The sequence below is a fragment of the Simochromis diagramma genome, unplaced genomic scaffold (assembly GCF_900408965.1).
Source record: "Simochromis diagramma unplaced genomic scaffold, fSimDia1.1 OVJJ01000617.1, whole genome shotgun sequence".
Classification (NCBI taxonomy): Eukaryota; Metazoa; Chordata; class Actinopteri; order Cichliformes; family Cichlidae; genus Simochromis; species Simochromis diagramma.
In genome coordinates, this window is record NW_024386953.1 from 1,386,771 (window position 1) to 1,401,564 (window position 14,794).

The following is a 14,794-nucleotide window of genomic DNA, read 5'->3' on the forward strand; positions in this document are numbered from 1 at the left end:
GATTACAGGGAAATAACCACGGGCCCATGTTGGTCATGAAAAGTGGATAGGTGCTTAGTTCAATGACTCTCACTCCGAGGCAACTTCATTGACCTGCTGACGCTGGGAATTAAGGATAACGCTGACTAATGGGAGAGAAAGGAGCGCCCACTGCCACAAACAGAAAGTGAAGCCACAGCCTGGTAATGAGGCCTCGGTGTCAGCCTTCACAGCGATGGAAACAAAAAACTCTTAAAGACCTCATTTCACTTATTTCACTTACAAATGGTGACGTTCTCGTGCAGCACAAATGTAGCCAGATCGGCATCGCTGTCATCTATAATGGAAAAACATGTTGTTTTCCAAAGCAGAGCTAAAGCTAGATAATCACATGCAGCTCGTTGTTTATTGTAAATACAAATTGGACATTTAGCAAATTTAGTTCCTTGTAAACATCTTGTGAATTGCACTGACTGCTGTGTTGCATAGTACTCTGCTGTATGTGTACAGTAAATCGTATTGAGCAGGTGTGCTTTCAGGGACAGGGGTTATCAGCGTGCAGACCACTGAACACCTTCAGCAGAAATAGATCAGCAGGTGCAGCATTGTCTTTTGTACAATACTGGTTACAATCATTTGAGCGTACTGGTTTGTAGGTTTTCATCTACTTTACAGACAAATGCACCTTCATGTTCTCTGCAGCTCTGGGACCTCATTACCTAATATACCATAAGAAGCAGAATGACAGTGTCTTTGTTGCTGTGCGAGAGTCACAGTATCAGGATGTGCTGTCACTGATGAGCTCTCTCTAGCCTGAGATCAGCTCACTGCCCTGCACTCTGCAGCCTATAAAACCCAAGTTAAGGACAGCTCCAGTCATCCGTGTGTCATCTTCCATCACTGCTGTGGTGGCATCATAGCAATATTGTCCTTCCTGTCTGCTGTGGGTCATTTGAATGACGGTAGGCAGTGACCCTCAGTTGCAGTCGGGGATGTTAACTTTGTGCTCTTTCACACCAACCCCCCAGCAGACTGATAGTGTTAGCTGTGCATCTTCACCCACCAAGTTAAGTAGTTTAAACTTCACTGACATGATTTCACATATTAAACTAGGTAACTGCATAATAGCTACTGTCTACCAGAAGCTTCTGTGCTGTCACTGGGACCCAAAGCCTGTCGGTTAACCTCAACACTGCACAGATGGAGGTTTGTTCCTGTCCACGTGATAAATAGGAACATTCTCTGAAACTAGAAAGTACAAAGTAAAGCCTGATGACTCCAGCCTGTTGCAGGGAGTGTTCGTGTCTGTGGACGTTCCTCTGACTGAAGCTAAACTCAGGCATGTTTTAAATTAATTGCAGAAGTATATCAAGCAGTCATACATATCTGACTGTCGTATAGATACCATATAGAAGAACGGTGTGTTTGTAGTAGTTGTTTCAGTGTTCCTTTCTTACTTCATAATCTGTACAGTTGCTTCACACCCATGGTAGCCCAGTTACTTCTTTTGTTTGTTAATGTCATGTGTAAATGTGTCAGCCAATGCTTGATTGTGTGGAGCATACAGCCTGCCAGCTGTAACAGTGGAAACCAGACAATAGAATCTGATGTAGGTTTTACTGAGTTGTTGAGGTGCACGTACTGGTGGGTAAAATCAGACTTATGTTTGTGATTCTGTAGATTCTGATCATAAATTAAATTTGTTATTTATTTCTGTTTTCATTCTTGTAGAGTCATTACACACGAGCCCAGGCTAACAGCCCTCGCCCCATCATGACATCAATAGGCCCCAACTCTAAAGCCTCACAGGGCATGCTGGCCTCCCAACAACTGAGCCAATCGCAGCAGAGTCAGCAACCAGCCAGCCAATTACACCACTCGCCTGGTGGCAGCGGGCGGGAGCAGAGAGAGCAGCGCAACTCTCGTTCTTCCAGGAGGAAGGGATCAGATAGCAGCGTTCCAGAGGAGGAAAAGGACCGAAGAGAAGAGCCCGCAGGGCGAGGTGAGTCGGGTTTCATCACAAGAGAGCTAAAACATGCACACATGTGAAGGCGTTTCATGGAAGCGCTGCCACTTAAAACTCCAGTTAGTTAGTGGTTGTGGTAAAAAGTCCAGTTTCATGTCATATTGAGAACAATAAATCGAGTCAAACTGAACAAATATGCCTGTGTCTCAGTGAAATCACAACAGCATAAATGTTCACCTTTCACAAAGTGACTTCACCAGAATGTGATGTCACGGTGGCTTTCCCCATCTTTTATGTACAGTCTATGACCTTAACCTAACCTATGGGAAAAAGAAGCAATTTTTGGTCGCTGTGCAAAGGTTAGCTTAACGTAAGACTCGGACCAGACGTTAGATGTTAGTTTACATGATGTATTATGTACCATCATATTTAGTTTGTAGGTTTCTGTTCAGGAAAGTTTACTTTTACGCCTCACCCATGTGTGTGGATCTGACCCAGTTTAGTGGCTAAACCAGTCCAACCTCTCACTGGCTCTGCGGCGATTATGGTCATGGTCAGACTGAGGTTTTACCTCCAGTGCTGAATATTAAAACTGTGCATTCTGACAGCCCCTAACAACAGGTGGGTGGAAATGATGATTCAACAGTCCAACATATTAACAGAAAGTTGTGTGTGTTATGTGACTGTGCACGTGTTCTTGTCTCTTTCCTTAACATCTGAGCAGCAGCTTGCCTTTGTTTTTGATACTGAAAATGTTTCAAATGTCTGTAAAGGAACCCAGCTGTCCTGACTTTTGACTACACGACGATCTGTCCAAAATAAATCTGTCGCTACCACGTGTAGAGTCTCACACAGGTACAGAATGATCCCACCTGTTTGTCGTTTGTTCAGAGCCCAAGTCCAAGGTGAAGCAGTCTGCGAACAAACGCAGGAAAGGTGACGAAGATGAGAAGAAGGCGGGTCCAAAGAAGCCGAAGACCGACATGACATCCGATCTGTCCGAGAGCAGCGACTCAGAAAATCCTCACAATAAGAGAGCCGCCCACTCCTCTTGCTCATCTTCTTCCTCCACCTCCTCATCTTCCTCCTCCTCCTCCTCTTCCTCCTCCTCAGAGCCCAACTCTGAGAACGAGCTAAAGACTCGCAGCGACGTGAAACCAAGTGCCATTTCTAAAATGGAGGAGGACGAGAAGCCGCTTCTGCAGGGACCCAAGACCAACGATTCCTCGTCTGTCATTGGCCGCCTGTCTCCATGGGCGGAGCTTCAAGCAACAGAGGATGTCAAAAAGAGCGTAGTGAAGGAAACGAGCAAAATGTTATCAAAGGAAGACGAGGAACTGGTCGCCGTAACGCAGATCACCCAGTCTCCACGGCAACAGACGCCGCTGATGTCTGATGTTGTCCAGGGCGGCGTTCTGGAGAACAGCAAGAACACTGTGAAAGGTGAGCTGCTGCAAGTTTCTCATCTCTGACGACACTTCAGTGTTCTTACTTTGTTGTGTTTTGTTTTAGCGTCATCTCGATCCCAGACGCCGTCGCTGTCCCACCTCCACAGCACCGGTGTGATTGACATCACAGATGACGCCCAGGCCACCGTGCACCGCGAGAGCTCAGAGGCTGTGTCGGCACTGCTCGCTTCCGAAAAGGCCGAGTCCACGGCCCTTTCGCCTTACCTCTCTCTCAACCCTTCACCCGTCTCCTCGCCTCCTGTAGCGCCGTCTCCCTCGCCATCAGAGGGAGGCCGCAGGACGGAGATGGAACCTCCCGTGCAGCATCAAGGCATCTTGGGAGGCGGCGTTACGGCGACTAAGAGCGTAAGCAGCAGGCTGGAGTTTGCGTCCTCTGAGGTCATCAGGTGAGTGCAGACAATGTTTTAAATATTTCAGCTCACGTGTTTTTACCCCTGGGCTGATGCTGGGACGGCGCCCGAGCGACATGGACGCCTGTGACAGAATGAAGCGACGTACGAGTTTAAATTGATACAATAGCTGTTATCTCAAGGTCAGGGGTCAGAGGTCGAGGTTTCTGAAAATCTGGTGACTGTGATAATTCGAGATCAAGGCGACATATTCTATTGAAATTCATACCATAGGTGTGGTGCCTGAGCTGCGGCTGTAAAAACATTAATGTGGTGGTGATCCAGCTGTGGAGTGGGACTACTTTTCCCAGGGCCTTTTCCTTACTCCAAAACCAGGAGTTGGAATTATTTCCGGTGCTGTTTGATCGTAGAGCTCAACCACTGCTGGATTTGTGGGCCTATTTTAGGAGAGTAAAACACTTTTTTATATTAAAATATTAGCAGTCAACACAAGTTTAGCAAACACAATGGATGGTCATCAAAACTAGAACCACATCTGGCACAGCTGTGATCGCGGCCTGCTCTGTCTCCTAGCTACTGCACATTTGTGGCTTTGTGATTCCCTAAAACCTGCAGATTGAGGGAGATACTGAACTTTGTTTTACCTGGTATGCATAAATATATATTCTTTACGTATGTGTTTATTCCTCCAGTGTGCTTTGTGTACCAAAAGTATTGCTCACTTAGCCAAGATGTAGGGCAGCGCACTGGATGGTGGATGTCACTGTTACCTCAAAGCCAAAATAGAGCAGCCCACTAGGACCCCTCTGTGTTTGCATGTTTTTGCCATTCATGTAGACTCTTTCTGGTTGCTGTAGGCTCCAGTGCAAAGACATGAATGTTAGGTTCCCACCTTCTCTCGCCTTTTGTAGCCTTGAGATAGACTAGCAGCATGTTTAGGATGCACCCTGCTGTTTCTCCTGTCACACTCGGATAGACCTGTGACTAGGCTAACAGGAAGTACATGGATAGATGGAAAAATGACCTGGTCGGGTCAGGGTTAGACAAAGTGGACTGAGGATCTGAAACTGAAAAAGAAACGTGTCCCAGTCCTGGATTGTAACTGAATGCAATTACAGAAACCTGCCCTGGACCACATCGTGATCTGAGGACTTCTCTCAATGTTTAACTTTATAGTCTTTCAAATATGGTCAACATCATACTTGTTTCTTACTTTTCCTGCTGTGCTTTTTTCCCAGGCCTGTCACATCTATAGCTGAAAATGTGTTGCTGGTGGAAAAGGAGAAAAATGTCCTTCCTCACCATCATCTTCATCAGCAGCAGCACCATACACTACAGTCGTTCCACGCTGGCATGAAGAGTCCCTCTTTATCTGAAGAGACAAGAAAGCACCCTCAGCAGCAACCAGCCCCCCACAAGATGAACACGGTGCTCCCCCCTGACATATCTAAACCTCAGATCAGCTCCAGCCCAAACCCCGGCTCAGCTCACCTGGACTCCCTGAAGCAGAAATCCCGCCCCGACAGCTCTCAGAGCCCCTCCTACCCCAACGCAAGTCAAGCTGATCTCGTCAAAGCTAAGACCCACGCAGGCCTGGTGGACATCTCTAAACCTAAACCTAACACCTCCCCCGAGGTATCTAAACATAAAATGCCGAGGTACTCGGATACTTCCCCGCCTCCACCGTCTCGTTTGCCAGTTAAAATAGAGTTGGCAGAACCTCCGCGGTCTGGCTTCAAGCCAGTGCGGCTAGAGTCGGGCGCGGTCAGTACGAGCAGCAACACAAAGAGTCCGCTGATTATCAAGAAGAATGAGCCCTTCACTGTTTACAGAGACCCAGCTCTGGTTCGCTCCGACGCAGAGAACTCCGCCTCTGCAACAGTCTCATCCAATCACGTGGCAGCCTATCTCCATCCCCACCTGCACACGTTGCACTCCCCCCACTCGCCCTGCCTTACCCCTGCGTCACACCCCCACGCAGCTTCCCATCTCCTTGCTCCTGCTCACACCTCCGCCCTGCCTCACCCACACCTTTTGCCTCCCACTGTGCTCCCAGCCATGGCCCCTCCTGCAGCATCTCTCCACCCTCGACTCGACTCTCCGGGAGGTCTGGGTCACCTTGCTCTGCCCCACCAGCAGCAGTACCTACAGGTGTGCCTCCTGTGTGCTGCAGTCCTGTACTGTGGAGAAGAGTAGTGTCTTTGTCTTTTTACCCTCATTAAAGAAAAGCTAAAGATGCGTCTGTGTGTTTCAGGGCCAGGGCCACCATTCACCATCTCTTCTAGCCCAAGCTCACAGCGGGGCTGCAGGACTTGGTCTGTACCCAATCCTGTGGCAGTACCCCAACGGAACGCCAACGTCCTACCCACCAGGGCTCAACCTGGGTGGACCCACGGCTAAGTGGGTCCACCCTGAAAATCCTGTTACTGTGAACTCTGAGGCCTCTCTCAGGAGGGTAGGTGTACAGGAGCACCCATGTCAGCGTGTTTGTGTTCATATTTCCACTGGTGAACAAAGATAGAAGGATCTGGTAAAGGCGAAGGAAAGATTTGGTTGGCAGAAAGAAGAAGTGTCACCTTTAAGCTATAGTCTGTTTCTGTTATACGACAGTTCATTCAACAGGATGACACTTGTCCATATGTCCATATTTATTTTATCGAGATGTCTGTTTCCAGCGTGCTGACGCTTACAGTGATTTACTCGTTTTGATGTTCAAAAGTTCGCTGCTTTGGTTTCCAAAGGCTGGTTTTTTCTTTAACACTGGCAGATGCTGTTGCTCCCCTGGTTTCCTATAAGCCTGTTGGCCATGAGCATGATGTGTGACACAATAATGAAATAAGACGCTCACCTGTAAAGCCCAAATGCACGTCGCTGAGCTCTATGGATAGATCTGTGAAAGTCTGCACCTTCCTAAAAATGCCTTCACAGCACTACAACGCTACATTGATCCTAGTAATAGCAGTAGTACAGAGCTTTGTGATACCGAAGCCTGCCACCTTGTGGATTATATTTTAATAACATACAACTGGCTGGTGTGAAAGGAATTATTCTTTTAGTATTTTAATGGTGTGTAACGCTTGTTCAGTTTTGTGTTTTAGTCGTCTAAACCATAATTAACAGGTCAGGTCTGTTTCTGGAGCTGGTGCCAAAGTAACCACACCAGTTGTGTGTTCATTCAGGAACGTAGACTTTTACATTTAGCATCAGTTGCAGGCGTAGAATGGGTGTAAAAGAGCGATATAGCATCTGTTTCTGAGAAATGCAGACGATTACGATGCACCTTACACCTCCAGTTATTTCTCATTTCCAGCAGGAGCTTCACTGGTGACCAGAGGTTTACGTGACCTTTTGCTGTCTTGCTCTGTGACCTCAGTAAAGACGTGTGACTTATAAATCACAGGTTGTTAGCTAGTGAGCGTGCAGCGTCCCTCAGATCCACAGTTCATGTTCCCGGGATTGTGACTCGCTGATGACGTTTGGTTTTAAAAAGCTGAGCAGACTAAAGTCCTCCCTGTGTGGAGTGGGTTCACCAGTGGGTGACATCGCAGTGACTAGTCCAATCCAGGGAGAGTTTCTGGCTTCAGGTTGCATTAGTCATTATTCTTAGTCCGTGGAGGAAACCTGGGGTCGGACCTCTTAATGTGCAGGCTGATGACATCCAGCAGCTTGTTCCCTCCATCTGTATTCCAGAGTTTGGTGTAATTGTCAGAGTTTGAGTGTGATTATTAGAAAGTGCTGAAGTCACAGACTAAAGTGCTGTGTGTAGGTGTGTGTTGTTGAATGTGACTTAAAACACTCAAAGCAACAACACAAATATGTTTTAGGTGAGCAGAAAAGTGGAATACAAGGCCTTTATTATCGGTCCATATCAGCCCATTAACCATTTCATGTTGATTAGAGGAAACGCACAATCAGCCGACAACACCTGCCACTTTCTTCTTTTATCTTTCGGCCGCTCTCTTCATGGGTGGATCGTTACCTTCATCTCATCCTGTCCCTAGCATCCACGCCCCTCCTCTGAGCTCCTCCCCTGATCAGCCCTGTATAGTGATAATACACAACCCTGCACGTGTCTCTAAAACGAGGCGTGCTTCCAAAGGTAAAAACACATTTGTTAACCATGAAGTGAAGGATGGTCAGAGCTGAGGACGACTGACGTGACACCTTTAAACTTGACTAAATATATTCAGTAGTTTTAGTAAACAGGCTGCACAAACATGTTCCAATCATATATATGAAACATGCTCTGAGAAAAAAAACTATCTAAACATTTACAGTCAGTGTGATTCATGACATGTTTTAACATTATTGCTGTTAGGTCAGACAAACTGACTGTCTGTCCGTCTCAGTATGGTAAATGGTAAATGGCCTGTATTTGTATAGCGCTTTACATATCCAGTCATCCACCCATTCACACACCCATTCACACACTGGTGATAGCAGCTACAATGCAGCCACAGCCGCCCTGGGGCGCACTGACAGAGGCGAGGCTGCCGGACACTGGCGCCACCGGGCCCTCTGACCACCACCAGTAGACAGCGGGTGAAGTGTCTTGCCCAAGGACACAACGACCGAGACTGTCCAAGCCGGGGCTCGAACCGGCAACCTTCCGATTACAAGGCGAACTCCCAACTCTTGAGCCAGTATCTTCATATTCATAGCATATCATGGCCTGTGAGGCTGGATTCCAGCTTTTGCATCCAGAAAGAAAAATGAATAGTTGTGCACAAACTAACAGACAGCTGCTGCATAAAACATCATGTTCAGTATTAGCATGCATTTTAGAGGTGGGAATCACCAAACATCCCACGATACGATATTATCACGATACTTAACGCACAATACAATATTATTGCAATTTTTTAAAATATTTTGCGATATTCAGATTCTGTACATAAAGGTAAACTTTATCAATATTCATTTTATCTAATATCAAAGTCTCGCACTCAGTCTTTCTCTCATTTCAGTTTTATTGTTGACAAACTGAACGGTTTGTATTACAGTCTAGTCCAACTTAACTGAATGCAACCATCTGGTACAATTATAGCTATTCTGAACTATGCTATTTATGAAAACTATGCAGCCCCTTCAGCAACTGAAGAATTTGAAAGTAAATTAAAACAAAATATAATTTTACATTAAATAAAAAAGTTTTAAACGTAATTAAAATAAAACATGTCTTAAATCAAAATAAGTAAACTGTCATGTTTATTGCTGCCAAAAAACAGTTAAACACATTTGGACAGTGTCAGGATTCTTGCTCAGAAAAAGGATCAACATGCTCTGAAGTCAGAGCACAAAAACCTTTTTTGTAACAAAATATCGATTTCTGCTGTCCCTGTATCGATACAAAATATCACGATACTACACAGTATCGATTTTTTCCCTCCACCCCTAATGCATTTATAGTTCCTGTATCGAGTATTACTGGTTAAAAGTAATGAACTGTGTTACCCACACATGCGCCGAGAGAGCCTGAACCCTGTTCAGCTGGAACTGAAAGCTCATGTCAGGTTCGTTCACCCAAAGGTGAATTACAACATCTGTTAAAGATACTTTCCACTCAGGTTGGGGCCAACTTTTATTTTCATACATGTCCTGGTTGAACTGGATTGTTCGTCATACTAATCAAAGCTGAAATAAAGCTGCTTTTCCCAGCTGTGTTGTTGGACCTCTGATGAAGAAGCCTGTGTTAAAAAAGCTACCGGCCAATCAGACACGAGTGTCTAAGGCACATAATAACCTCCCCCCATTATTGGTTGGCCACATGTTTCCTCACGTAGTTTTTTGCCATGAGCAGAATAACAGTGGTGTTTTTGTTTGTGTGTAGAATGCTGCCAGTCCATGGCTCCATAAGACTGCTGCTGCTGACAGTTTGGGAATGCTGAGCCACGTTCCTGTCAGGCCAGCCAGCGCCGATGCCCACCGCCCCCCCGTCAAGATCGCCCACACGAGCCCTCCGTTGTCAAAGACCAGCATGGATCTTCATAAAGAGTAAGCAGAAAGATCAGTGCTGTAGTTAAAGCTGCACTGTCACTCTGTCACCAAACCCGCGTTAATACTGATGAAACCTGGAATCATTGTTTCTCTGCATTTCAGTGAAAACTGAAAATATGAACTTGTGAAAACAAACAGCTGCTGATGTTTGATGGGTTACACCCTGCAACACCAGATGAATGAATGACGTCCGTGACACAGACCCACAGTAGCTGATTTGTATTTCCCACCTGTGTTTGTGTCCTATGGAGGGAAAAGCTCAAAACGTTAGAGGAGGTGATGGCGCAGTAAATCAGGCTCAACTTCTACAGATCAGAGGACAGATTATGGATGGTTGGATTAAGTGTTGACTTAAAAACACCTAATTAACATAAAGATCGTAGTTTGGCCACGTTGCCATTGTGACTTGTTGTTATTGAAGAGTGGAGAAAATCCACGCTGAGGAAAAGAACTACTTCCTGTCAAACCAGACGGTCTCGCAGGTCACGGTACTCTAAGGCAGCGGTCCCCAACCCCCGGGCCTCGGACCGGTACCGCAAAAAAGGTCGGAGACCGCTGCTCTAAGGAGTCTTTAAGTTTCTTCATTCTCCTTACAACACAAATGTTTGTGTTTCACTTCTTACTGAACCTCACACATGGAATGAAAACGTGCACTGAGGGTGACTGAGGGGAAGCAGGAAATTCTTTGGTGGCTTCAATATGCATTAAAAAGTTAACTACTGTGGGTAAAAAAGAAGCACAAAATATAGGAGCCGCTGAATATTTGCTTTGGACATTTGAACTCCTCTTTACTTCAAAAGCTCCGTGTTCAGAGAGCTCTCACAGAGCAGACCTGAGGTGGCTCTGAGCTGCAGGGAATACCTCAGATGAAGTGGCACTAATGCCGTACTGAAGCTGTCATGAACCGTAGTTCAGCACACAAGCTGGACCCAGAAGCAGAGACACACGCCAGGGTGCACGCAAAAAACCTTTATTTTAACTAAGGGTGTCCCGGAAGGGTCAAAGGAAAACACGCCAGGTAACTAGAAAACCAAGGGACCGAGAAATAACTCAGGAACGCCGTAATCGGGACTGTAGGAGGCTGCAACAGAAAGAGGAAGAGGGTTATTGGGGAACGGAGAAATAACAGCATACGTGGGTAGAGAATTAATCTTACAGTCCAGACGGGGCCATGGGAACTGGAGGGAGGGGTGAGGGTCCGCAGGGGAACTCCAGGTGAATAGAGGAGACGAGTACCGGTAGTGATCCAAAAGCTCCAGGCGGGGAGGAAGACAGGCAGGAGAGGGCTCAAAACACGCCGAGCTGTTACCTAAGCGCACAAGGAAAGGGTTAGCGTTTGTTCCAGCAAAAGAGAATTTCACAACCACCTTCACGTGGAAGCATGTTACCGCTGAGAGGCGACTAACGGACTGGCGTGGAGCAGCTGGCAGAGCTGGGTTAAATGGTCCACCTGATCGCCTGGGATGGAATGCAGGTGTGGAGTCGACAGCCACACGCGTGGGCATCCCATCAGCTTCTTGGACACCGGCCGCGGACCATGACAGAAGCAGTCTACCCAGAATGCCATTCATTCAGCAGCTTGTAGCCGCCTTACACAACCAACATCACTGACTACCCAACACAAAACATGGCTGAGGTTAAACCATCCATCAGTTGTTTCTGAGTCATGAACACTGACCTGCATACACACACACACAGTTAGATCTTTCCAGTAGGAGCAGTTGTTGAAAAAGATGGTAAAAGCTTGTTTCATGAAGTTGAATATCTGTCCTGTCCGTGTGCAGAGATGTGGATAAGAAAGGCTACGTGGATCCCATGAGGACAATGACACTGGCACAGCTGAAGCAGGAGCAGACAGACAGAAGTCGCACTCCAACAGGAAAAGACGTCCATCTGCACCGCATTTACCTGGATCCCCACAGCAAGGCCCGTCTGACCAGTCCACAGGTACGTGGCTGCTCGCACACTCTCCTGATAAATACTCATTTTTAAAGCAGATGGAAGAAAGGCGGGTTGAGAGTAGCAGACACATTCAGGCATCAGAGTCGTATATTTGTCTGTCATGTGTAAATATTAAGGCACATGGGCCATATCAGCGCGCTACCCTGTTGTTATCACTTTGTTAAGAAGCAAAGCTGATGCTGCACAGACACTTTCAGCTAAGCTTACATGTCAAATGCCTTTTCAGACATTTATTTTCCATTTGATTAAAGTCTATGGATCGTCTGGCCCTTGCTTCCCGTTTCTCAGTGTAGCCCTTATTTAAACTGACTGTGATGGCCATGGTCTCTGTTTTAGTGACAAATGTAGGAGAAAGTGTGAGAAGCGTTTCTTGCAGCGTTTCTGTTTTCTTCTCAGGAGGCGCTCCAGGCAGCAGACCGCGCCTGCAAATACAAAGAGGAAAATCGTCAAATCCTGAAGGAGAGCATTGAGGTCGCTCCCTTCACGGCTAAAATACAGCGCTCCGTCGACCCTGCGATGGACAGGGACAGAGAGAGAAGCAGAGATTCGAGCTTTTGTGTTCGGATGCCGGGTCTTCCCTCGCCAAGCCCCAAGACTAGCCACGCCCTCACTCATACCATGCAGTCAGAAAAGAGCAACTATTACACCACGCTGTCTAACAGTGTGGTGAATGAGCCTCCCAGACTCTACCCCTCCAAAGATGTCGGTCCTTACTATGACAAAGTGTCGATGGGGGCCCCGGGGGTCGTGGCTGGTGTTGGGGCCGCCGTGCAAAGCCCAGGAGCTCTGTCAATGAGCAGCTACCACACCAGCTCCAAAAACTCCCTCTCCAAGCCCCCTCCTCTCATCAAGCACCAGCCGGAGGGAGGAGAAGGTTTAGCGGGGAAAATCACGGAGCAGCTCAGTCAGCAGGTGACCCTCGTTCAGCCGCAGCATCAGCTCCACGCAGGTGTAGACAGGATAGACCGTCGCAGCCCTGCTATTTCTCCTCCTTCCTCCACGTTGTCCTCTTCATCTTCAGCCTCTAACCAACACCATCACCATCATCACCTGCAGCAGCAGCAACAGCTCAGGGCAATGCCATCTCTCCACCGAGCACCTGTCTTCCATCCACCCACACAGCACGCGCTGGAACGCAAAGAGGCTGCAGAGAGGGAAAGAGCCGCGCACGGTGGACGCCTCTCTCCACCAACCCTCACTCCCATTCAGCCAGTAACTGGTAGCAAAACATCAGCAGAGCAGCAGAAGCCCCCCACGTTGCTGCCAGAGCTCAGGGACATCAAAGGTCACGGGACTGCTGCTGCCATCACCTTTGTGGCCTCTGCCACCCCCGGAGAGATGGCGGCTCCATCCGCAGATGGGTGCAAAGGCAGAGACTTGATCGAGGAACGAGGAGGGGTGTGCTCTGGAGATAAGGGGTTCTCTAAAAATAAGCCCCAGTCGGCAATGGCATCGGTCATTGTGCGATCGTCTATAAAGTACGACAGTCCCGTTGGTGCTAAGAAATCTGGTGCTCTTATCCACAAAGAGCTCCCCCAGGGGAGGTTCTACACATCGAAGTTTCAGGACGAATGTCCACGAGAACCTGCAGCAGGTAGGGTCATCCAGCCTAACTTGAACCTGGAGGAGATCCGTTATAAAAAGACTCCTGTGCCAGGTGTGTCAGGACCTGTGGGAGCCGGTGCTACAAACTCTGTGTGCAGGACTGCCATTTTAGTCTCCTCAGCTTTTGGCTCTCAGAGTAAAACCAGGAGCGCTACTCCTGAGCCAGTTTACTCGGCTCGATGTGACTTTGCAGCGCTCAAAACTGGCACTGGGGGTCGGGTGCTCTGCCATATAAGACCAGAGACGGAAAAGGAGCTCCAGGAGGGCTTTGGCTCACACGCATCTCCAGGCGTCTCTCTGAATCCTGCGAGTGTAGCAGGAGCACCCCGCCCCAGCCCCAGCCTTACCCCAACACCTAGCTCAATCTCTGGCTCGAGTCAGCCTTACGCCTCTTCGTTTATTCACCTCAAGAAGCACAAAGCTGCTTTAGCTGCGGCACAGTCCAGAAGCAACCTTTCTACTCCTCCCTCGTCAGTCACAGCTGAAAATTCTTCCTTAACTGTGGATTCCACTGAGAAAACCCCCATTTCCAGCTCCCCGCCTCCACCTGCTACTAGTCAGGCCTCCTCGGTCTCGTTTGACAGCAGCAGCAATAGCTCAGCGAGCAGGAGTACCACACCAGGCAAGTCAAGTCCCCTGCTTAATGGCCAGTCCCTGGGATCAGCCTTACCGAGCTCTGCGCAGCCCAACAACTACCACAAGCTGAAGAAAGCCTGGTTAACCCGGCACTCCGAGGAGGACAGGAACACGGCTACCACTACAAGCTCCAGTATGAAAGTGGAGAAAAGTCCTAGCACCACTACCACAAGCAACACAGCAGCCATGTCAGAAATGATCAAGCCCTGTACCGTCAATCTCAGCGCCTCCACCTCCAACGAGGTCGAGATGAGCAAAGACATTGGAAGCAAAGGTGACAGAGACAGACAGCCTGAGGACAAGTTGGCCGGAGCTCCAGGAGGCGGGGAGGAGAGAAAAGTGGGGTCAAGGAGGGTGAACAAACGCACATACGAGTCTGGTTCGGAGAGCGGGGGAGATGATTCTGACACCAGCGAGAGCAAGATGGAGGGCCGAGCCAAGCGTCAGCCTAAACCGACCTACAAGAAGAAGCAGAACGACATGGCCAAGAAGAAAGGAGACAACGACAGAGAGGAAGACGACGTGAAGCCCAACGGCATCTTCAGATCAGCCCGAGAGAAGACTAAACTCAAACTGGCCAGCAGCAGTAAGTCCTCGCTCGTGTCTCGCTGTAGGTTTGTCTCACTGCTGTTAGGGAGCATGCAACAGTGTTTTTGTCACAGCAGTGCAACTGGGAGCTGTGGGGGTAACATTTACACAATGAATGGCCACATGATCAGTGTTAGCCAGAGTCTCTCACGTGTTCTCGGGAAGCTCGAAGGTGAAACTGTGTAACAGATCAATGACTGATGAATTAGAATGAATGAATGCCACTGCATTCATCCTCCTCC

The 14,794-nt window shown here is 48.0% G+C and overlaps 1 protein-coding gene across 4 annotated transcripts in view; it reads left to right on the plus strand.

Moving 5' to 3' along the window:
* Nucleotides 1-14,788, plus strand: part of jmjd1cb (jumonji domain containing 1Cb) — a 97,161-nt gene extending 82,373 nt beyond the window's left edge. For all 4 annotated transcript variants that reach the window (XM_040038570.1, XM_040038571.1, XM_040038572.1 and 1 more), the window contains 8 exons: nt 1,711-1,981; nt 2,837-3,388; nt 3,458-3,800; nt 5,003-5,915; nt 6,019-6,219; nt 9,595-9,758; nt 11,546-11,708; nt 12,120-14,788. In XM_040038570.1, the coding sequence (XP_039894504.1) occupies nt 1,711-1,981; nt 2,837-3,388; nt 3,458-3,800; nt 5,003-5,915; nt 6,019-6,219; nt 9,595-9,758; nt 11,546-11,708; nt 12,120-14,738 (5,226 nt within the window). In that variant the 3' untranslated portion in view covers nt 14,739-14,788. The remainder of the gene's footprint in view (nt 1-1,710; nt 1,982-2,836; nt 3,389-3,457; nt 3,801-5,002; nt 5,916-6,018; nt 6,220-9,594; nt 9,759-11,545; nt 11,709-12,119) is intronic.
* The last annotated feature ends 6 nt before the right edge of the window (nt 14,789-14,794 follow it).